Source organism: Poecilia reticulata, chromosome 9 (assembly GCF_904066995.2).
Source record: "Poecilia reticulata chromosome 9, P_reticulata-male-v2, whole genome shotgun sequence".
Lineage (NCBI taxonomy): Eukaryota > Metazoa > Chordata > Actinopteri > Cyprinodontiformes > Poeciliidae > Poecilia > Poecilia reticulata.
Window position 1 is genome coordinate 5,623,950 of NC_088838.1, and position 24,379 is coordinate 5,648,328.

At 39.8% G+C, this 24,379-nt stretch overlaps 3 protein-coding genes across 4 annotated transcripts in view; 1 reads left to right on the forward strand and 2 right to left on the reverse strand.

The window, feature by feature from the left end:
* Positions 1 to 918: 918 nt before the first annotated feature.
* LOC103469522 (ubiquitin-conjugating enzyme E2 G1-like) lies at positions 919 to 5,975 on the reverse strand. Its single transcript, XM_008417243.3, has 6 exons — positions 5,793 to 5,975; positions 4,006 to 4,108; positions 3,831 to 3,928; positions 2,998 to 3,176; positions 2,763 to 2,871; positions 919 to 2,681 (listed from the first exon to the last, which is right to left on the reverse strand). Exons 1-5 carry the CDS (start codon positions 5,956 to 5,958, stop codon positions 2,785 to 2,787), a joined length of 633 nt encoding a protein of 210 aa, XP_008415465.1. The 5' UTR covers positions 5,959 to 5,975; the 3' UTR covers positions 919 to 2,681; positions 2,763 to 2,784.
* A 690-nt stretch (positions 5,976 to 6,665) lies between these two features.
* On the forward strand, positions 6,666 to 14,064 carry anapc7 (anaphase promoting complex subunit 7). Its single transcript, XM_008417244.3, has 11 exons — positions 6,666 to 6,903; positions 7,500 to 7,686; positions 7,958 to 8,077; positions 8,545 to 8,656; positions 8,995 to 9,148; positions 9,233 to 9,375; positions 9,960 to 10,077; positions 10,203 to 10,399; positions 10,475 to 10,699; positions 10,812 to 10,962; positions 13,005 to 14,064. Exons 1-11 carry the CDS (start codon positions 6,803 to 6,805, stop codon positions 13,192 to 13,194), a joined length of 1,698 nt encoding a protein of 565 aa, XP_008415466.3. The 5' UTR covers positions 6,666 to 6,802; the 3' UTR covers positions 13,195 to 14,064.
* Positions 14,065 to 15,472: 1,408 nt separating this feature from the next.
* Positions 15,473 to 24,379, reverse strand: part of atp2a2a (ATPase sarcoplasmic/endoplasmic reticulum Ca2+ transporting 2a) — a 29,924-nt gene continuing 21,017 nt past the window's right edge. The window contains exons 15-21 of one of the 2 annotated variants that reach the window (XM_008417247.3): positions 23,305 to 23,525; positions 21,523 to 21,725; positions 21,325 to 21,410; positions 20,239 to 20,372; positions 20,013 to 20,130; positions 19,130 to 19,250; positions 15,473 to 16,174 (exon numbers count right to left, since the gene is read on the reverse strand). In XM_008417247.3, the coding sequence (XP_008415469.2) occupies positions 16,161 to 16,174; positions 19,130 to 19,250; positions 20,013 to 20,130; positions 20,239 to 20,372; positions 21,325 to 21,410; positions 21,523 to 21,725; positions 23,305 to 23,525 (897 nt within the window). In that variant the 3' untranslated portion in view covers positions 15,473 to 16,160. Of the gene's footprint in view, positions 19,251 to 20,012; positions 20,131 to 20,238; positions 20,373 to 21,324; positions 21,411 to 21,522; positions 21,726 to 23,304; positions 23,526 to 24,379 lie in introns of both variants that reach the window. The other variant, XM_008417248.3, reaches the window with a different exon arrangement.

Below are 24,379 nucleotides of genomic sequence, written 5' to 3' on the forward strand. Positions count from 1 at the left end.
TGGAACAGAAGAATGGAGACAGCTCTGAATCACCAATACAGTTGATAAAGCAAAGGCAGAAGAGTAGTTCAATTTCTCAAGACATCAAAATGCAGGATTGTCACGATATTCTTTGTAGAGGTTATAGATCTGAAAACAGCACCATTCATGCTTCTGGAACTCAACATAACTTTTATTGGTATTTCACATTATACAATTTTGAAGTGAAAGAAAACGATGTTTGAGTAAAACCCTGAGAAGTATAGGCCTCCATGTACAGGTAAATCTCAAAATCTTAGAATGTCCTGAAAAATTACATTATGGAAATATATTCCTGCAAATACAGGAATAATTAATCATTTAGATATACAATTTAAATAAAATAAAAATAATTTAAATACCGTTTTAAGTGATTTTAACTTTAATAAAACTCTAAATATATCAATACACCAGTTAAACTCTTCCATTTTTATCTAAACAGTTTACATGTGGGGATACAGCAGACTAGTTAGTCCTTTGTGACTTGGAGGTTTGAGCGTCACATTTTAAGTCATTCTACAAATACATATTTGACTCACTCTCTGCACATCTGTTAAGATTCAGCAGAGATGCAAATGAACTTAATGAGAAATCGGTTTCAAATGCTAGAGAACTTACATCAACTCAGGGAAGATGTTGCTGCTACTTGGCCACCTTATCAAAATGCCACCAGACTTGGTTTTTAAACAGACGTTTCTTTTTCCAGGTGCCTCACAAATGCAACTTGCTTCCTCATCATAAGAAACAATTCTAACAATTCCCGTCAGAGGCCGTCGATATCTGCTCCTGAAACGTGACTCTTTAACTAGCTTCCAATAATCAAGTGGAGGTCTGACATGCTTTCACCCCCAGATGTGTTCGCATTGCTAATGTGAAGCAAAAAAGTACCACACGGGCCACTCGGTTTAAACACTTTATTGAGCAACATGTCCAATATACATTGCATTGACACAAAATGGAACAAAACACTAAAAAAGAAAGAAAGAAAGAAAAAAAAATAGAACAGAAACCTACAAGAAACAAATGGCGGCGCCCTCGGTGGATTACCTGGACACATTACCATTTTCAGAGGGTATTGCTTAATGACGTTTCAAAACGCACCACATCCGCGCCAATACAGTGAACACCGGTCAGAGGAGGTCATGGTGGGTCGGAAAGGTTCTCAAGTGAAAATGGTAATGTCGACAGCAGTGATGTGACCATTATGTCTGCATATACGTATGAACTGTACATGTCACGAGTGGCCAGAGCGCACCAACAGAGGTTTCCTATTTTAAACATAACCTTAACTCATTGACGTCTGGTCAGCTGTCTGAAGTGTTCCTCACAGCGGATGTTAATCATGGCTATCAGTCTGTTACCAACCAGAATATGCTTTTTGAAGTTTTTCTTTTCTAGGTTGTGCTTAGTGAAATATGGAGAACATGTCTAAATTTTACTGGATTTTAACATCTCCAATCATGGAACCCAACAATGTTCCATGATGACAACAGAAACTTTAGACAGAAGAAAGGAAAAGAGATTTATTCAACAATCTAAATCCAGAGGTGAATGTGATTTAATCTGAACACTAATAAAACCAAAAGCGCCATGGAAAAACACAACCACTAATCCAAAGGAACAATGGAGCCTCTAAAATCATGAGCCTTTCCTCAACCGATCAAGAACTCGACCATAAACCCGCTCAAATTAGCTGTGAGTCAAACATGAGGTAAGAACCAGTTCACCACATGTAGAATATTCACAATCTAAGCTTCTTTGTTTGTTTGTTTTTTTTTTAAATCTGGCCATGATTTTTTCAAATCTGAGTTTACGATCACTCACGGACGATTCTAGGGATCCACCTTACTGACTGCCAATCGACACCTTCATGAAGCCTGATCCTGAGAAGTTGGCACAAACCTTCCTGTACCATCTGCTACACCTCACTGAGTTAACATATCATTAAAAAGAACAACTCAAATAAATGTGTAGGTTGTACAAAAAAAAATCCCAGCAAAGAATGAACAACAATAGAGCTATCTAAACGGACTATGCACATTGGAGGGGCATGGCTTTGAACATCTCTAACACGCGCCGGTATTAGAAGAAAAACACCATCGGGAGGCAGTTTCTCAGGAAACACGTAAAAACCCCAAAGGTCGCACGAAAACTTCTCCTGTTTCTTTAAACAAATACCCAACTGTGAAAAAGTGACGCCAAACAAAAAGGCAACGGTGATTTGACGATGGGTTGGAAGAAAATAAACCACACCCACTAACAAAATGTGTCGGGTAGAAGACAATCGGGCCGGGGTTGGTGAAAGGAGGACGAATGGGCGGCTTAATGAGGACAGGCTTTTGTTTTCGGTCTACACAATCTAAATTGCATAAGAAACCTGGTATAAAGTAGAAACTGTTCAGCAGCAGATAAAAAAGCAAGTTCATTTACAGTAGTGACATATCTTACATCATTCTTTTTTCTTTTTCCCAAAATAAATTAAATTAAATATACAATTCCAGGTAGGAAACAGGATAATTTCGCTGGTAGTGTTCTCAAATTGGCTCATCTGGCAGACCGTTCACAGAAACGTGGTTGGGGCCCAACCGAATCCTTTGACTGGCAAAACAAAGGGTGCAAAAGCCTTTTTGCTGAAGTTTTCCCGCTGAAGGCATTTCCTTTAACTGCACAGAAGCAATTGTTAAGAGATTATTACTTTTCGATTTCATGGTTTATGCAAGAGTCGTGCTAAACAGTTCGCTCACCCTGGAATTTACAGCAGACCCCCTAATCGAACGCCATCTCTTGACTTTTCCTTACGCAGCGAGCCACCTTCTTCTTGAATTCTCCATTAGGATCCTCCCTCCATTCTTTCTGTGGGAGCAACATTGCATTATTGAAACAACAACGCATCAGTCCTCCTTAACGACAGAGATCGTGAGATTTTGAAGACAAATACCGATGCGGGGGATAGGGGGAAGGAAACGTAGCGCGACTCACCGCAGCATCCACGTTAGCTGGTGAATCGCTGTTTGGGTCTGCAAGCATGGAGATAACGCTGATCATGATTGTCTCTACGGTGTGGATTGGAAGCCAGCGCTCTTCTGGCTTTTCGTAACCAAACTTGTCTTCTCCTGGCTCGTGCAGAATTGAGATGCAAACGTCCCCGTTCTTTGCAACTGCGAGGGAGCAAGAGATGAGAACTGTTAAAGCTGTAGTATGTAACTTTTATTTTAAAATATCTTTTTTTATGCATTTGTTAAAACTGTCACCATGTCGTGACAGTATAACATGAAATGGACAATCTGTGAAAACGTCGATCCCCTCCACCTCCTCCTTTCCGTCTAAAGAAATGCACCGCTCCCGACCAAAAACAACCAATCGGAGCCAGGAGGAGTGTCTCAGTGCCATCAATCATCCTTGTGCACTCGCTGCTAAATGTGCTAATGGTACAGAAACAACTTACAGTTCGATGAAAACCGTTTATACGCCGTCATTTGTAGGCAAGCTACCTAACCTAAGGATTCACAACAGGATCTGCCAACTGCAGAGCAGCAGAGAGCAAAGGGGGCAGGATAAAGGGGGATGAGCAGAGCTAAGACCCGCCTCATGGCTCTGATTGGTTGTTTCCATCTAGACATGGTAGAAGACTGAGGAGCTAGATTTGTTTTCAACATATTACTTGTCTAATACCATACTGTCTCAAGATGGTGACAATTTCAACAAATATGAAATAAAAACAATAAGCGTTACACAGTGCAGCTTTAAATAAGGAAAACAGTTTGGATCTTTAGTCACAAACCACACAATAATATCTTGAGAGATGTCTTTACCATTTGGATGCCAAATTTCTGTGATGAATTTCATCTTTGGTGGCCGTAGCGGATAATCATAGGGAAAGGTTAGGTATGCCTTGAAAAATCCTCCTTCACTGCAAAACGAAAGGAAAAAAAGAAATGTAAAATAATCATATCTCTTTCCCCCCTTTTTAAATATTTTCTCACTTACAAAAGAGTATCTTGTGGACCAATTATCACAACTTCCCACTTGTATATGTCGTCATCGTCTATCAGACCAGCTGAAAAGCCCTCCACTGGGTTCTTGTTGAGCTCTGGCAGGACATGGAAAAGTTATGTTATGAAAAGAGTCTGCAAAAAGATAACAGTAAACTTGTATGGCTTTACTACAAAAGTTTAAAAAGAGGATTTTATCAGAGCTGAGTATTAATTTCACACCACACCAAACTCTTTCAAAATGATATTCAGCTTGTGAATGCTAAATATGGATGCCATGATAATTTGGCTAAAGACTTTACTTGACTGCTAGATTACCAGTAGGTCAGATATGAACAAAACAGATTTTTTTGCCTCATTAAAAGGATCAAAACTACTTAAAATTAAATTTGGTAAGTCAGGTCTCAAAGGGAACGTTGAAGGAAGAGAATGACCATCAAACATCCGCCAAATATTAAGAAATATTAAAAATGATAATCAGTGTTGAAGTAATATACAAATGTGAACAATAGTGAAGAGATCGTCAACTCATTGATTGATACAGTAAAATTTAGGGGTGCACTGATTGCAGTTTTCTGGCCGATTACCGATCTTTTAAAAAGCCTAACATACCGATTCCGACTTTGGTCGATACCAACTTTTTGTCTGAAATGTTGCTCAAAATATCAAGAAAGTTGCCAAATTGGCAACAATGGGGTGACTATTGTTAACTGTAAATGTGCAGACATGACCTGGTTGGCCGGTTTGTCAAACCTCTCTCACGGGAGAAAAGGAAAGCACAGTGGTTGGTTTTTAGGCCTTTCCTGAAGTTGATAACATTGATGGCTAAGATCGGCTTCACGTGTAACGATCCGCCAATCACCAATCTCCCAAAATTAGGAAACTGGCACAGATAAATCGGTGCACAATGAAAGTATATCTTGAAGTATTGGGCAATGAGGGAAAAATACATCAGCCCTTAAAACTGATGTTAGCTTGAATTAAACCCCATTTCTGTAAGTTCTGCAAAAATATAGCAAAAATAGCCCTCCACCCCCAACCAGAAATTAAATCAGTATCCTATTGATCTATAAACCTTGCCCTGAGTACCCTATATTTGAAACAGAGTTTAAACAGCCTGATAAATGATAAGAAATGTAGATGTTTTTTTCTATAGATGTTACCCAGCTCCATTTCAGCAGACATCCAAATGTTCGGCATCATCATAAAAAAAAAATCACATGCCCTTCCAAATAAACTGGTTACAAGAATACCAAGCGTCAAACTAATACATTTAACAGCCTCACAGACTAATATATGGAATATGACCTTAAATATGTAAAATAAGAGTGTGTATCGATTTCTACTAATTGTTTACAGATGTAGTAACTTGTACCCCGATACAAGGATCGGACTACTTGCAACTATAATTAGCCTCATTAGTGATCAAGGCATGAGATGTTCTTGGATTGATTATTCCTTTGTTCTATCTGACAACTAATACCAAACTAGCTAGCAGCTAGCAGGGTTCTCGGTACGAGTATGTACTAGTTTAGGTGGTTATTTTGTCATTTTTAGTTCTAAATTTATGTGTTGAATCGTAAAAGTGATTAGCTAACCAAAGCAGCTTAGCAACACGCTGAGGTGTATTGATAAAGGCACCCTTCATGCTGCTGTGTTAGCTCCCCGAGCTCAGTCCTATGGCGTAAACAGCGTTCCTTGTAGCTTACAGAAAAGCTAACGTTAGCGTAGCGGTTACACACATAACCTTTGTTTCGTCGTCAAGACTAATGGTTATATTACCTGCTAATTGTTTTCGAAGAAGTAATGCTGATTGTTCGGTCATGGTACGCGAACGGAACCGAGGGAAAACACTGTCTGTAGACAAACACCTTCGGAAAACCAGAGCTAAAACTGGGACAGAAACGAGGCGCTGCGCTGCCAACTGCTGGCTATTTAGACACAACATTCATCTGCTGGATGGGAAGTGTGCGCATGCGCATCTTTATATGCCCAGAAAACAATGTTTTCTCAAAAATGTACAAGTTCTTGTCTGAGAGCGTGTTTTCTACACACCCTAAACCAGCTCTCTTAAACTTTCCCACTCTTGATTAGTATGACACATAGTGCATTTTTTGACAAAGGGATTAGCATTGTTCATCATTGTATTTTTGGCTGTTTGCATTTATTGCTGGGTACAAAAATAAGGGAATTTTAACTCAACACGGGATAAAATATGCAGAGTTAGTAAAATATATAATTATATTCTCGTGAGGAGTTAAAATTCACTTATTTTGTACTCACAACTAAACGTGTATTTTGGAATAAATTTTTTTTAGACATGTTACCAAATAAACATAGATATCATACATAATAAAAATAGGATACAAAAAATTATATCGAATTTCTTTCGGAGCGTTTTACATATTTTACCTAATGTCTTTCGCTCAAAAATCTAACAATTTTAAGATGCTTTCAAATCTATCGGAACGATCACAGAAAACCTCAACTCCGTTACTAAAGCATTAATAAAAACACAAAACCTTAAAACTTTAAGAAAACGGTAGTAAAGTAAAGTCAACAAAAATAGTTTGCAAACTGCAGTCAACAAAATACTTAGGACGTTATGTATTATTTTTGCGGCTGTAGAAAAAGACGAGCTACTGAGGTGTACCAGAAGGCAGCAGTAGACGGAAGGAAGACTGAGCGGCGCCATATTTAATACATCCGATGCTAGCCACCTTTAGCTGTTTGCTGATTGAAACTTTAAACTGGACACGGAAAGGTTCAACAAGCCCTTGCTTTTCTCCAAAATGAATGTAGTGGATCATGTTCGGGATATGGCTGCAGCCGGCCTTTACTCCAATGTCCGCATATTGAGCAGTTTGTTGCTGACGATGAGTAATAATAACCCGTGAGTAATATCAGTCAGTAATATCAATGTGGGGCCCGTCTAGTTCCTGATAAGTGTGCTTCAACACTAATATTGTCATGTTTTCTCTCCTTGGTGGTGACAGTCTAACTCTAACTAGTCAACGACGGTTAACAGTAATGATTATATCTTTCACAGAGCTGTGTTTTGATTATAACCTCACGAAATTAGGTCGAGAAATGATTCTAAATCACGGATGCACATGTAGGTCCCAAGATGTAGTCGTATGTAGACTCTGAAATGTAACGATGTTTCCAGCAGTTAAAACATCCGTGGTCGTTTAACTTTTTTTCCGTTGATATTTTTCCATATTCCTCCTTTAGTCCTCATATTTTACGGTGGATTATTTAAACGTTAACTGATTGGAACAATTATTTACCAAGACAGCAGTAAAACAATAAAAATAACTTTTACTCTTTGCTACTGTATTTATTATGCTGGCAGCATCTTGCATATACCAAATTGGTTGCTTTTCTCCTATGCCATATAAATTCATAGTCGGTTTTAATTGTTTAACATTGATTCTAGTGCATTGTTTTGATTCATTGCTAAAGTAATCTGCGGGTGTATAATTCCAGAGAGCTGTTCTCACCGGCCCAGAAGTACCAGCTGTTGGTTTATCATGCTGATGCCATCTTCCATGATAAGGAATACCGCAATGCTGCCTGCAAATACAGCATGGCTCTGCAGCAGAAGAAGGTGCTCAACAAAACATCCAAAGTTCGAACCTCGACTGGTGGAGCTGCTGCCAACATCCAGGCACAGGTTAGTTTTGTTTTGTTGGCACCTTATTGTGTCTTGTTCAGGGTTTCCTCCAGTGTATTATAAGCCTGGCATTCACATAACAAGAATGGTGAAAGGAGTTCAGCGGATTTGCGCCGTTTTATTCTTTTGAGCTTTTAAAAGAACCTTTCTGTCATGGAACATGCTGCATTTATACATCTCGTATTTTGACTTCTTAATTAAATTATAACAGCCGTACCGGCTGCTGTGACGTTCAACAGAATCTTAGTTGCATTTTTTTTATTTCTTTCAGAGTTTGCCGTCAGAAATCGAGGTAAAGTACAAGATAGCTGAATGCTACACCATACTGAAACTGGATAAAGACGCCATCGCTGTTCTGGACGGGATCCCGTCAAGACAAAGGACTCCAAAGGTAGAGTTGTTCCTTTTTGAATGGAGAATCAGCTGTGAACAAGCAGAATCCCATCCAGGACCACGTCTCTGTCTCTTTCAATCGAGCTTCTTATTTAATGGAAACGTCGCAATTGTGAAATAGTTTTTTATTTTCTTGGCATTTGTGGAAGATCGACAAATATCGACACATTTGTAACGGAAACGCAGCGACGGGCAGAGCAGCATGAGTCCAGATATTTGTGTGACAGAAACCTGGACTTGAGCTTATCATCTAAAGCTCAGCTGGATCTACTGACAAAAGCAGCGTATTATCTAAACACCGTTGTTGTCAGAAATGCAGTTGCATAATAGGAAATGCCGCAGAGCTCATGATATGAACAAATAATAAACTGAGTGTATTTTTGCTTTAACGTTTTTGTGGAATAGTGTCTGATATTGTTGTGATTCTGTTTTTTTTTGTTTTGTTTTGTTTTTTTCTGTACCCAGATCAACATGATGCTGGCTAACCTGTACAGGAAAGCCGGTCAGGAACGCTCGGCCGTGACGAGCTACAAAGAGGTGCTCAGACAGTGTCCGCTCGCCTTGGACGCCATAATCGGTACGCACAGATATTCACAAACACAGACTCACTGACATTTCCTTGATGGAAACGAGTTTCAAAACAATTTAAAAAAAAAAAAATCCATGTCAAAATTGGTTTATTTTTACAAAACTGCAATGCAAACAGTTCTTTTGCATCGCACGTCTCACATGATCATCAACCGGACGTTGTCACTGGTGCAAACCACAAAGATGACAGGAAGTAGTTGGAGGACGACGGCGCCCCATGTTTATTTATTTATTTATTTATTTATTTTACTGTCTTGTCATGTGAACAAATGTATTCCTTTTTTTAAAATTGTGTGGGATGTTTGAAATTCTCTCTCTCTCCTCCAGGTCTTCTCTCTCTGTCGGTGAAAGGAGCGGAGGTCGCCTCCATGACCATGGATGTGATCCAGAATCTCCCCAACCTGGACTGGCTCTCTGTGTGGATCAAAGCGTACGCCTTCATCCACGCCGGGGACAACCAGAGAGCCATCAACACTATCTGGTGAGAACGGGTTTGATGTTTCCTCCCAGCTGGCCGCCTTCCCTCCGCTTCCCTAAAATAAACCGTCCGGCCGCTCTCCTTCAGCTCTCTGGAGAAGAAGTCGCTGCTGCGGGACAACGTGGACCTCCTGGTGAGCCTGGCCGACGTCTATTTCAGGGCAGGCGACACCAAGAACGCCATTCTTAAATTTGAACAAGCTCAGATGCTGGACCCGTACCTCATCAAAGGTGTGAAGCATTACATTTTGATTTTATTCACAAACAGCTCAGACAATTAATCGACTAGAGATAATTGTCAACTAATTTAGTAATTGATTAATCATTAACTGAAGTATACAGAGCAGTAATTAAGCCAAAAATGTCTGAAAATATCTATAGTTTGCATTTAAGACACTTTTTCTATAAATATGTTCTACCCAAAATTCCTCAATGGCATCATTATAGCAACACCTGTAAGAAAAAAAACACACCTTTTGCTATCCATTTATTAATTGGTTAATTCAAAAATAGTCAATAGGCCAACACTGTATTCATGTTAAGTCAAGTAGAAATATTGTGTTTTAGCTGCGTCCTTTTGCTGTAAATGGTTAAAGGTTCACTACTGGAACGCTGTGTTGAGATGTTTTTCTGTTTTAAAAATGAATTGAATTGTTTACTTGCATCTATTAATGTCTTTCTAATATTTCATTTAGGAAAAAAAAGGCTTAAATGAAAAATCTGGAGAATGTGCCAAAAAAAATTGTATCCAATTAATTGTCAGAATAATCGATTATTTGAAACGATCGTTAGTTGCTTCTTCTTCGGACCTGCAGGTATGGATGTTTACGGCTACCTGATGGCCCGGGAGGGACACCTGGAAGACGTGGAAGTCCTGGGAGGACGGTTGTTTAATATTTCTGACCAACACGCTGAACCCTGGGTGATCTCTGGGTGAGTCTTTGGACGCAACAAGGATGTTGATTTAAGACATCGTCAGCCTCATTTGGTGACGGTGTTTTCTGCTCGACTGGTGTAAGGTTTTTAAATGTGTGTGTGTGTGTGTGTGTGTTGTTCAGCTGCCACAGCTTTTACAGCAAGCGCTACTCCAGAGCCCTCTACTTGGGGGCCAAAGCCATCCAGCTGAACAGCAACAGCGTCCAGGCCCTCCTCTTGAAGGGGGCAGCACTGAGGAACATGGGCCGAGTTCAGGAAGCCATCATCCACTTCAGAGAGGCCATGCGGTTGGCGCCTTGCAGGCTGGACTGCTATGAAGGTACGGCTTGTTTGTATAACTCCTGTCTGACGGTCCGGAGAGTATTTCTGATCTGCATTTGTTCAACACCTTCAGGTCTGATCGACTGCTACCTGGCGTCCAATGGGATTCGAGAAGCGATGGGAATGGCGAACAATATCTATAAGACTCTGGGGGCCAACGCACAGACTCTGACCATCCTGGCCACGGTGTGCCTGGAAGACCCGGTGACTCAGGAGAAAGCCAAAGCTCTGCTGGACAAGGCCCTCGCTCAGAGGCCCGACTACACCAAGGCTGTGGTGAAGAAGGCCGAGCTGCTCAGTGCGTCCCGGTTGCTACACAAACCTTAGATTACACGTAGGACACCAAGTCAGTTTAGAACATGACAGGGTCGTCATCTGCACACTAATGGAATAATTCTCTGTTTGTGAAGATCGGGAACAGAAATACGAAGAAGGGATCGCGCTCCTGCGGAATGCGCTGGCCAATCAAAGCGACTGCGTCCTGCACAGAATGCTGGGAGATTTCCTGGTGGCAGTCAATGATTATCAAGAGGCCATGGACCAGTACAGCATCGCTTTGAGGTAAATTTTTTTATTTTTTTATCCCCTTTGTGTAGCACATTTCATCAACAAGACAGTTCAAAGTGCTTCACACAATTAAAGACACAGTAACCAACTAGAACATTCCTGAAGAAATGTAAAGGGGCCTGACGAAGTGTGTGTGGTTGTCCAACCCGAATCTCAAGCTGTGTTGAAGAGTTTGGTCTCGCAGGCCTCAACTTTGAGCTTGAAACGATAAAAAGCAAAAGAAATGTGCAGAATTGGGTAAAAATGTCTGGTTAGCTAACATGCTGTCAGTAGCATGTGGGCTATCATTATCATCTTGACTTGCAGTAATGTCCTCCATGTGGCCTGCAAACAGTAGCGTATGAGCTAAAATTACCAAAAAAATGCTAACGTTAGCTAAAATGATGCAACAACATGGGGGTTATCGCTATCATTTTGGCTAACATTGACCTGCACCTTTCAGTATGCTAAGTTTTCAGGGGTCACCAACCTTTTTGAGCCTGGGAGCTACTTCACGGCTCCAGAGCAACACGAAGGGCTACTTTTCTTGGCTCAGCCTTTATAACAATAATACATATGATTACATGCCGTCTAATAATATTAATGTTGGGGACTATTCACAATAGTTATCAGTAATTATTACCATGGCAGCTATGGTTAATTGCTATTATGTGATCAGAAGTTCTTAGTTCAGTTTTAAGTTTGATTCCCTTTCTTAGCTTTTCTCTGTGATTCTAAATTTCCCACAAGTGACTGACAGTCTGGATTATTGCAGCTGCTGGACGCACTGAGATTTTCCATTAGATATAAAAAGAAAAGTTATTGTATATTTTTATTGTCCTCTTTATTATTAGCAAATTGTGCAGAGAAAAAAATGTCCGACAGATTATAAGGTAGCACAAAAGTATCCCTGCACCTGACCTGTAAGTGAGCATCTCTCCAATGCGCATCATGTGCGCGTCGCACAAAACCAGCGCAAACTTAAACCACTAAAGCAGCGAAGCCTTTTTAACACAAACGATGCTAAATACTAAGAAATACATGGAAGCGGAGCCGACCTGTGATCCATGGAAAGAGGAGGATGTTGATCCAGGTTCAGGTGTCAGACGTGCAGAGGAGGAGAAGGTGAAGCAACATTGTTTACTTAGTTTTTACTCTTTTGGAAAACGTTTCAACTAGATTAAATTGTTTAACACACAGTGTTAGAGCGACGCTAAGTAGGAGCAGCAGATGTCAGCTAACGGGTGACCCGCTAACTGTCCAGTTCGGGAAACATCAAAAAACTCATAACCGGCGACCCGTCAGAACCGAACACGGTGAAAAGCTCAACCGGAATCCGAACCGCTCCTAGAACTGCGGGAGGTTCAAACTGCTCATTCAGTTTTAGCTTACAGAAAAAACGCCGAGCCGCCAAATAAACAAAAGCAAACTGACCAATGAGATTTAAGCGCTGGGTGCTCTTTGACCCCTACAGACTCAGATGTGCTCTACGTACAAGATGTTTGACGCTTGATATATATTTTTTCTCCACAATTGTAATTGTAAAGAGGGTTCGATAATTAAAATTTCAGAAATTATTCATTTTTTTTAAACTTCAAGTTAAAAAAAGACCTAAGAGCTGCTCCCACTCTAAGCTAGGCAGAGAGGGAGCAGCAGGCGCTGCGGCCCTCCGATAACATCCTGCAGGCGCATATTCTGAACTTTAACCACAGAAGAGTTTTATGCATAAAAATGTACATTTAAATTTTTTTAAATAATTAGTTGTTTTTTTTATTCTGAACATAAACAAATTTTACTACTTCAATGTAAAAATATTAAATAATTTATTTGGCAATGCTCCCTAATGAGAATGGCTATTTTTAGAACTGGGGCCGCGGGCGACGGGGGACCAACGCGGTGCCACCAACGGGGCACCGCGTTGGTGGCCCCTGGTTTAGCTGTAATATCTCATTTAGCTAAAATACTATCATTAGCATGTTCACCTTCGTTTAATGTACTCCATCCAGATATTAAAACTCAGAGCTGTGTATTTTTAACTCTTAGTGTTGTCCTTCCAGCTTGGATCCTAATGACCAGAAGTCATTGGAGGGCATGCAGAAAATGGAGAAGGAGGAGAGCCCGACGGACGCTACGGTGGAGCTGGACGGCGACGACATGGAGGGCAGCGGGGAGGACGGCGATCTGGAGGGCAGTGACAGCGAAGCGGCTCAGTGGGCCGACCAGGAGCAGTGGTTCGGGATGCAGTGACCCCAGGGTCACAGAGAGGGGCCCTCAGTTAGCACACCAGAAGCCTTCAGCCGCTGAGGAAGTTAAACTCCCACCCCGCCCCCTGGTGGCACCCTGGAGGTGATGCAGCTGCTGATTTCTTAGAAGACCCTGGTTGAAGCAGTTTGCAGAGAATAAAACACTGAGCAACCTTTAAACTCTGAGGTTTCTGTTGCTGTATTTTACTTTATAGAGCTGCTACTCAGATTCTGCTTAATGCAGAGCTCAAGCCAAACCTGTTTCTCCATTCGTTCTGCCAACTTCACCAGCTTCAGTCAGAGGCTACTTGAGCTTTATTTACCCTTTCCAGTCACTGCAGCGGTTTAATAAAAGCACCCAGAAAATCAGTAGATCCTTCAGTTTGTAGCGAGAAATGTAAAGAAAAAACGAGTGACATCTTGTCTTTTTAGTCTCTAAATGATTATATGTTTGCTTTTTTGTACTGTACAAAACAAAATCTAACTATTAAACTGCAGTCTGCTCTCTATTCAGAAGCGTGTTCAGGTCGTTAAGCGATAGACGTGTATGTTCTAATTTGAGTCTGACCTGATGTCCACTGTGCCACACCAAGACATGAAAATGCCTGGACTTTGTGACAGTATTTTGGCTTCTTTTTATACTTGTTTGTTTGTTGGTTTGTTTTTTTGTCTAATATTCATTTCAAATATTTTATGGGTTTTGCCATAACATGCTTTGTGTGTGTTGACTGTACTAAGAAAAAGAGGAAAATAAACCCATGGTCAGCTGATTACATTGTAAAGTTTCCCTTAACAAGCATATAAGTGAAATGTTTATATTTTTGTACATATTTTAATAAATGTATAATAAACCTTGTAAAGATTCTGGCATGCATTTAACAGCCTTGTTTCTTGTGTTGGATCTCATGAAAGCTAAAATCTGTCTGGAGTAAAACCTAGCAGGAGTTCTTGATTCAGCTCAAAGACCTTTTCACCTTTTTGTCAATTTGAGATCTCAGTGCTGAGGTTTGCTAACTGAGGTTAGCAAAGCAGCTAGCATCGCAGCACTGGGAGCTACACGAGATTCTTCTCACAGTGTGGTAAAGAGGGAATGATTGGATGAAAGACTCAGAACCAGGCACCAAATGAAAGTCTGGTCTCATTAATCATAGTTTTTGATTTAGAAAAACCTTTTACTCTATTTTTCATTTACCGTTCCAGACAGATTTGTATTCTAACATCATGCTAACATGAGGACACCATTCATGAAGCTTGCTTTATTGCTGCTTGCCAGATGAAACAGCTTTAACTATTGATTCTATAAGTAACCAGTTCAAATTGAATGACTGAATTGGGAAGAAAGTGTTAATCTTAGCTCTCATTCCTTCTTCTTAATTATGCTTTTATTTAAATAGAGGTGCATAACTACTTACTGGTACATTTATTTGAGCAACTATGTGGGAAAAAGAAAGTACTTTTAGGAATATTTATACTGTGCTGGATTTTTATGTTTGAGTAAAATTTCTGGCTGCTCGACCCACTGTGACTAACTTCACTGAATGAAAACCAAGCTTGTTTTGACCAAAATGCACCAGACACGGACACAAATTTAGAATTTATGTAGAAGTGAGGCCTCTTGTTTGTACACAAGCTTTGTTAGAATATTTTTTTATTTGCTGAACCTGTTGAGCCATTTGGGAATGAAGAAAACACAGTAAACACTATTTATTGTCACTGGAAGTACTTTACCCTCTGACACGCACATATATATATATATATATATATATATATATATACTGCTCAAAAAAAATAAAGGAAGGGAACACTTAAGTGTTTAAATGTTCCCTTTATTTTTTTGAGCAGTGTGTATATATATATATATATATATATATATATATATATATATATACTGTAGTAAATGATAGATTGATAAAACAAATTCTGGTTGAATTTGACATTTTGTAATTGTTATTTGTATGTCTTATTTACTTTTAATTTTAGTCTTGCACATGACATGTTTTATCATCTGATGACATCATCAGTTACTCAGTACTTAAGCAGTCTTTTCAGGAATGTTTTTTTACTGGACGGCTACGTTTTTATTTGAGTAAAAATGTTGAGGCAGTGCTGCTTGTCCCCACCTGTGTATTTCAGGATTCTGATATCAGCTGGTTGCGTTGCTGCTGTGCTGGGTTCAAATCCCAGCCTGGAGTCTTTCTGTGTGAAGCTGTAATTTGTCGATCCTCATTAACGGAAAGCAAAGTTTCAAAGTAACCAGGACAAACGGGAGTAAATTCCTCATGTATGACAGTAATTTTTTTTATTTACCTGAAACGGTTCATGTGATACATAGTACAATTATCTGAAAATACAGTACAGCAGTTTGGCAACGAAACGCCAGTGCCTGACGTACTTACAGTAAAACATTATGCATCACTCCACAGCCACCCTTCCCAGATATGGCAAAAAAAAGAAAATCCTCCAAACACATTGCACGTATCAGTGCAAAGCGAAGAAAAAAAAGAAAAAAAAAAACGCCCAAAATTAAACAGTTTTTGTTTTGTTAAATGTCCCATAAAAGTATTTCCTTAGAAAAAAAAACAGATTTCTCTTAAGCTTTATAACATTTGTATTAATCTGACAAATGTCTAATTGATTGATTTACTAACACTATACACTGTTGATTAGAAGGTTCTGATGAAGCAGCTGACATGCAGCATGAAGAAACGAATGACCTATACAGTGTATTCTACCAGCTTCCAAAGATGGAGGGAGAAATGTTTCATCTGAGGCTCCTCATGCAGGAAGACGGGGCCGACTGCTTTCTGACCGACGTTCGTTTACAGCCTTGGACTTCATGTCACAGCTGCAGGCAGCTCTTTGTAAAGACGCGCTGCCCCCAAAACACACATGCACACTACAAAAACCAAACCCAAAGTTTCTGTAAAGATAAACAAAAAAATAAAAATAATAAAAAGCAAAGAGGAGGGTTTATTTGGCCTTTCCTGTGAAAGGAAACAAGAAGAAAAGGAAGAGTCAGACGGCAGAAATCATGTGTGGGAAGCTCAGATAGGATGGGACCCAATGCAGGTCACGACAAAAACACACACACACAAAAACAAATGTATCAAAGTTATATCCTGTATTAATATATGGGCACTTGTTTCTGCCAGTCTACAATCAAAAACAACCAGCGCCAGCGACACTGAGCCTGGAAACATGTTTCCGGTCAGTGTGCCACTGGCACTTGGTGGCACTGATGGCATTTCACAATACAATCTCAGTTTTCACTCTCTCTCTGTACTTGTTCAACCTTAATATACATACAGCAGTAACAAACAGACGGGTTTTTTTTTTTCTGAGGATGAGCTGGTAGTCGGCATGCTGATTAGAGTTCTCACTCTGCGGGTAAAACTCCCGACTGTGGATCTAAAACCAAAACAAAACAAAAAGAAACACAAACAAACCCACAACCAGCGCTGGAGTGAAGTAGGCATGCAGAGAGGTGCTAATCGTCCCCACTAGAAGGAGACTCTAGTGTCGCTGCTTTATGACATCGACAAATAAAATATACATACTCTACTTGTATGTTATGTACAGATATACATCAGCTGTTTCAGCCTTATGAGTCCTTTTTTTTGTCTTTTTTTCTTAAAATGTTCACGTTGTGCTATGCTCATGAGACTTTTTTTTCCTTTTACACATTCAAGTACAGTATGTGCGGGATACTCGCGTATTAAAATCATAACAGTAGGAATAAAGGCAGAATCTAAAGAAAAGCTGAAGATAATGAGAAAAAAAGTTTTCAAGTATATACAGACAGAATTAAGTGTTGGTACTTTGGTGAGGAGGTGTGGAAAAACAATCTAATAAATTTTACTTTTAATGTAGCAGCGTGGAAGGTGTCGGGCATTTTCCGAAAAATCGAACCTTTAATTTGAGTACATTTGTTCAGCGGGAAGTTCTTTAACTCTCTTGTGGTAGATGTCACAGTCGGACTGTCCGTCAGACCGTCAGTTCCCGAAACGACACACAAAAGAAAAATAGGTTGTAAAAGCATACGTGGGGTCAGTGTGACCCCGCCGGTCCGCACACGACTCCAACATCCCACTTGTTACCGCTTAACCATCCTGCTCACACGTTTGTGGTGGCCAGTCAAAGCAAGTATCCTGATCCAGCCCATTGGCTAAAAGAAATACACCACTGTGTCACTATATTTAGCAACAATGCTGAAAAAAATTGGTATCAGCCAAAACCAGCACTGTCAGGTCAGTCTTTTTGAAGATTGGTGATTGGCCAAAAAACTGCAAATCGGTGCATGTATTTTAATGTATTGTAAATTAATGTATTTACATAACTAAAAAAAACATCAAGTGTAAATTAAAATAATGCCTCGGATAGATTTATTCTGAAGGGATTGGTAAGTGGAACTTTGCCAAAAAATATTTCTTAACATGATATCCCATTGAATAAATGTACTCAAATGAAATGAATTCATTTTCAGGCTTTTGAAAGGGGCAGTGTTATATACTTTCCAGACATACAGCATCATTTCCTAGCAATGACATTTCACAAAATTTGACTTTGCCAATTAACACCTTGAAACTGGGCCTGTCTCTTTAAGAATCTCCTGCTCTTTCCGGCACGTCATCACAACAGTGTTTCTCTATTAACACTTTATGAACCCTTTAACAACGTTTTCTATCAGTGCTGCTCGGAGAAGTAGCTCCTATGATGAGCTCAGCAGACATGCAGTTCCACCAGGTGTTTGCTAATTGCTGCTGGCTAGTCTGAAGGAGTTGAGATGAGGCTAGGCATTTTGCAAACCAGAATGGTTGCCACGGGAGATTAAAATATTCCTCAAACATGCATGAGAGAATTAAAGCAACATTACAGGTGGGTTTTTGAATAATAAAATCTGATGTAAAGCTCAAAAAAGTTGATTTCACATCATACTGCCCCTTTAAACATCTTTACCACGGGTAGCAACTGTATGGTCTGCGTCTGTATATTTAACAACAGGCTGTATCAAAAATTGCTGTGAAATAAATTTGTAACACATTTTTGTCCTTTTCCCCATAAAAAAGAACAGAAAAATAAATCTAAACATATATATATATATATATATATATATATATATATATATATATATATATATATATATATATGTGTGTAAAAAAAAAATTTAAATGTGTGAGCAAAACAAAGTGGTACATACCTCAACACTTTTAGTGATAACCTTTGAAATGGTGTTTAGACAAAATGGATACTTCTGGTTATAATAACAGCATTGAGGTAGCTGCGCTCTGCCTGGTGCAGAAAAATAATGAAGGTGTACAGAGTTCAATAATAACTGAGATTCATATATTGCAAGACTTTCCCCTCCTTTCAGCTCTGCACTTTTCTGGTGTTACAATCACACGTCCGAGACTCTTTGTTCCCTCCCTAAAAATTACAAAATATTAATAGAAAATAGTGTAAATTCTCTGTACAGCTAAAACACAAAGCTCCAACATCACAGGCTTCTCTAACTGGTCACTATGGCGCTCGAAGATGGGAGAAGCCTGGTAGGAAAATAACAGATGTAATATCAGTCATTAAAATATGACTAAATACCAACCCCTCTCCCCCCAAAAACAAAATAAAAAAAATAATAAATGTATCAGTGGAAATGTAAGTAGAACATATTTGACAGTGGTCAGAGCAGGTGCGGATGTTTACAACGAGTTATTCAGAGTTAATGTAACTGTTAGGTGTGTGTTAACGTCCACTTCACACTGGTGTGCAGGAGGGGTAGTGTGCCGGAGTCAGTCAGGGCCACAACATGGCGGACACGTTAGTGTCTGTGCTGTAGATCCACAGCACCAGGGGCAGGGCGACGGCCACGAAGGGCCAGGAGACGCCCTCAGCGCATGCAGACAGGGGGCAGCCTCCGCGGGACGGCTTCTCCAGCTGTTTACCCAGCTCCAGGTAGTTCCGAGCGGCGAACTTCAGCAGCTCGTCCAGCAGGATGACGGGCAGCGAGATCTTCAGCACCATCATCCACTGGGTGGTGTCCAGGGGCGTGATCTGGAAGATGACCTGGGTGCAGTACGGAAACAATGGTTGGCAAGAAATCACGTAGTCGTGGTGGGATGACTGCACAGTGGTGGCCAATAGGGGGCGTAGTGGTACACAATTACATAAAGGAGCTTCCACTTCTCATCTTATTTTAAAAACGTCTTACGAACTGGCCAAACATGTCAGCATTGATGTAGGGCTAAAACAATTAATCGAACTAGCCCGTGATTAATTGATTTCTGGAATAATCGTAAACCTACTCCTGACTTAATCAATAATAATTAATTAACTATGCAGACTGAAAAAAGTGCATTTAAGAGTAGGAGCAATAACTAAGCCAAAAATGTATAAGAAATATAGACATTTAGCAATTAAGATACACCCGGTACATACTCGGTTTTAAGTATGTTACATAGAAAGTAATAATTAACTTACACTCATTTAACTAACCAACTAACCTGGATTTATACTAATTATCGACAAAGGCTAGATTCCAAACAATCCCTTTTAAACTAAAGTTACAAAAGAGGAATAGGGCCACAAAAAAGAAGGAATTCTGACTTTCTAATCTAATCTAAGTATTTTAAAAAAGTCAGAATTCATTTTTTTCAGTGCCCCTAATTCTCTTCTGTATAAAGTTCCTTTCTCTTTAGCTTAAAATTGAATTAACTTTACTGTAATAACAGTACTACTAGAGGGTCCCACAATGACTCCACCTGTGTTTGGGAATAAACTGCCTGCTTAAAATGTTGACACAAGAATTTTATCACAGAGTAAACTCACGGGGAGAGGCTCCACATAGAGGATGAGGAAGTGGAGGGACATGGAGAGACAGATGGCCCCCAGCAGCCAAATGTTCTCCCAGGGAGGCATCCGCAGCAGGGACTGGTTCTCTGACAGACTGCAGCGAGGACAGAATGCAAATGGTTTGTTTCAGTGACACAGCAGGTACTCCTCCTCCTGACAGCAAATGCTCCTTCTCTAATGACAAAGAAAAAAGTGGAGCCACCTGTTTAGAGCGTTGCACATCTCGATGGTGACGAGCACGGAGAGAGCCATGGTCATCGGATACGGCGACTCGAACACGTGGCAGTCCAAGCCTTCGAATTCGGGGTTGTCAGGGCTGCACTGCAGGAAGTGGCTCTGTGGAAAGAGGAAAAATGGGGATGAAGGTGCAAGAACTTGAAAACGTCATAGCAGCTGCGTTTCCATTACAAATGTCTGTAAATCTTTGTCAATATTTCGCTGTCCAAAGACCCCACAATTTTGCAATTGCTGTGTGTCTATTAAGAAATGAAATTAAAAATCACATCCGAGTAAGCTTGTTCACAAGACAAGTCATTAAAAGACAATGGCAGTGATGGATGTAAACAGTTATATGATATATTTTCATAATTCAGCGCTCATCATCTATCAGAGGAGACGTCGGCGTCTTAGGGTGTGTTCACACCAGTCCTGTTTAGACCGCTTTAATCAAACTCCAGTTTGTTTAGGGAGGTGTGAACACCCAATCAACCTCTGAGGCAGACCAAAAATGCAAACTCTGGTCCGCCTGAAAACCTAAATGCGGTTTTCAGGCGTGGCAGAGATCATTTGAGCTGATCTCTGAAAAAATCCTACAGCTGTAAAATCTGACTCTACTTCATTTTTGTTTACTTTTTGCAAAGATGGCAGTTGCGCTCAGTGTCTTCTTCAGGGATTTTTGTGTCATGTCCTTCAGTTGTTCTTGGTGCAGCGCCACCACAGGCGAGACGGGAAACAAAGAGTTTGGTTCGTTTGACACAGTGGAGTGTGAAAGAGAACAGCATCAGCTGGAAATGTAACAAACACCGCAATTTTGGTCCCCAAACAAACGGCAACGTATGCAGCATTTTGGGTTTTACAAAATGATACACAACTTTTTATGAACTGTGTGATGATGCGTAAAAATTATTTCAATACAGTTGAAAAACCACCTCATCCTAATGCATGAGGTGGTTTTTCACCACCTCATGTGTTTGCTGAAAGGCATGTTTCCTTTCAGCAAATTTATTTTCCTAATTTCAATCTGCAGAATTTTATGGTGAGTGGAAACAGCTACTGTTGGGACATTTACCAGCTGGTAGAGCGTGAGCTGTGGGCCGTCCTCTGACACTGCAAACCACCAGGCAGCAGCTCCCACAGTGGCAGCGCCCACATAACCTGGGAGCAGAGACAGAAAAAACCTTCTCGTCACACAGAACATAAAGATTAATAAAACTAAAAAGAACGTAGCAGCAGAGGTGACAGCTTCTTTCTGGTTTCATCAACTAACCTCCAATAGCCAGGTATCTGAAGAAGAGCCAGCCAGAGATCAGCGGCTCCTTGGCGTTACGGGGCGGCTTCTCCATGATGTCCAGATCCGGGGGGTTGAAGCCCAGCGCGGTGGCGGGGAGGCCGTCTGTCACCAGATTGACCCACAGCAGCTGAACTGGGATCAGAGCCTCGGGGAAACCCAGAGCGGCGGTCAGGAAGATGCTGACAGGAGAAGAAACGCCGTCAGAAAACTGGAACTACTCTGCACTCAAGGATGAACCACTGCTTCTCGGAATGCACCGATAAACGTTTTTCACTTCTTATACCGATATCAGAGGTTTAGTATCGACCGATTCCGAGCTGAACTGACTTAAAACGTTTCTTTTTTTTAAACAGACATAAATGTGAGTACTCAATTACAAATTCATTTTTATTTTATTTACCAGAACAGCATACTTAAATATGCTAGTAGCTTCACTACTAGCATAGTAGTGAAGCTAGTAAAAACAACTTAAATTTATGCAGTCAGTGCAGTTAGGAGTAGAGCAGCCATTGTAAAATTAATGATACATTTTTTTTAAACAAACTGACATTGGTCAAACATGTCAAAATAAACTAACAAATCTTCTTTCAAATGGTTCTGAAAGTTCAATTAGGAATTCTAAATATAATGTAAAATAAATAATAAAGTATGATGTCGCTTAGAGCATAAAACATAGAATCAGACTGAATAGATCTGCCCTTGTTGATCTGGCACATTGTCACTAATACCAGCTCTAGAATTGTTTTCAACATCAGGACCAATACAGATATTGATATCAGATATCTAATTACTTCACATTTACCCTGATTCCCTGAGCCTTGGTCAAGTTACAAAAAAACTAACTTCAATGTATTATGTTACAATTTTATGTGATAACCAACACAAAGTAGTACAAAATAGAGTTAGTGACGGTAAGGAAAATGATACATGGCTTTTCACGTTAATTGAACAAAAAAAATTCTTTAAAAATGTGGAATGTATTTGTTTCCAGTACTCTTTACTCTGATACCCCTAACCCAGTGTTTAAAGGAGTCCTGTCCAAAGTTTGCCACAAGATACAAAAGACAAGCTGGTGTATTTTTAGGGTAATCCTGATAGAAAACCTGTGAGGGAATGCAAAAGATCTCAAATTGAGTGGGGCTTCTCCTTCCTGTAGAGCAATGGATCTAAACATACAGAGTTAACAAGGAATGATTCAAACCAAAGTACATCCATGTGTTAATGAAATGACTCAGTCAAGGTTCAGCACTAAATCCTATTGAAAATCGGCGACAAAACTAGCAAAAAATCCTGTTAAAGCTGCACTGGTAACTTTCATAAAAATATGCTTTTGTTAAACTTATTTTCACACATTATCTGTCATATATTTTATGAGGAAATAGTGACAGTTTTATCAAATATGGAAAAAAAATTTTTTTAATAAAATTTACCAGCTGGAGCTTTAACAGAAGCTCCAGCTGAATCATTTTAAATGAGCAAAACTTTCAGTCTGAAAAAGGTAAAAATGGGCTACAACAGTAAACTATGTACAATATTCTCTCTAGCTCACAATTTAGCACCACAATGTTTTGGACTAAGACATAACATCCACTAAAGTTTATGGCTGTAGCATAACAAAATATGAGGAGATACGCGAGGGATGAATTTGTTTCCAAAGCAACACCTAGCTTTTATTTAATAGAAGCTATTTCTCTTTCTAAACAGAGCACTGAAAAATGAGAGAACATCAGTAGCTGCAGGGCACCAGAGGAAACTCACCAGACAACCTCACCCACGTTGGAGGAGATAAGGTATCTGATAAACTGCTTCATGTTATTGTAGATGGCTCGGCCCTCTTCCACAGCGGCCACTATGGAGGAGAAGTTGTCATCTGCCAGGACCATCTCTGAGGCCGACTTGGCCACGGCCGTGCCGGAACCCATGGCGATGCCGATCTCTGCCTTCTTCAGAGCAGGCGCGTCGTTCACTCCGTCCCCCGTCTGGAGGCAAACAAGGCACAGTGAGGTACTGTAGGAGCTGCGTTTTCATTCACCATATAATTACTCAATTTGACATTTCGAAAATAAATTTGCTTAAAGGAAACGTGCTGATTTCAAAAATTCAGGTTTTTTTGATAAAAAGTTTTAATGCTCGGATGAGGTATTTTTTCAGCCGTATCAAAATTGGTTTATTTCACAAAACTTCAATGGAAACACTTTTTTGTGTCACACAAGTCACGTGATGAAGAAGCAGATGTCGCCACTGGTGCAAACCACCAAGAAGATGACAGGAAATAGTTGGAGGATGATGGAGCGGCGTGTTTTTTAATGTCTTTTCGTGTGAGCTAACTTATTCAAGGGTAGGTCTATCACAATAATCAATAAATCAATTAATTGCATGATAAAGCTCAATATTTGCATTTGCATGATTTATCATTTTTCTCTTTCCTCTCGTTCTACCAAGTCTGGTGTTTTGGTCTCAACTAGCCCTTTTGTTGAAGGACAATTCGCAGAGACTTCATAACTCTTTATTTATGGTTTCTGTTATTTTATTTATCTATTTTAGATATTTAAAATACCTTCCATTTCCAGTGTTAGATGTTGATTAGAACTGAAAGTTTATTTATCTTTGAGAATGTGTTATTGCACGATGATATGATTACCATTTTGTTACTTGAAAATGCTCTCAAAACGACGATATTATTGCAATAAATTCTGGAACAATGTATCGTCCAGCAAACTTTGATACCGTGATAGGCCCGTTTACGTACGATTTTAATTGCGTGTTTTATATAATCGAAACACCGCAATTGCAAAATTGTGTTTTTTCGATATCAGCAGAATATCAACAAAGC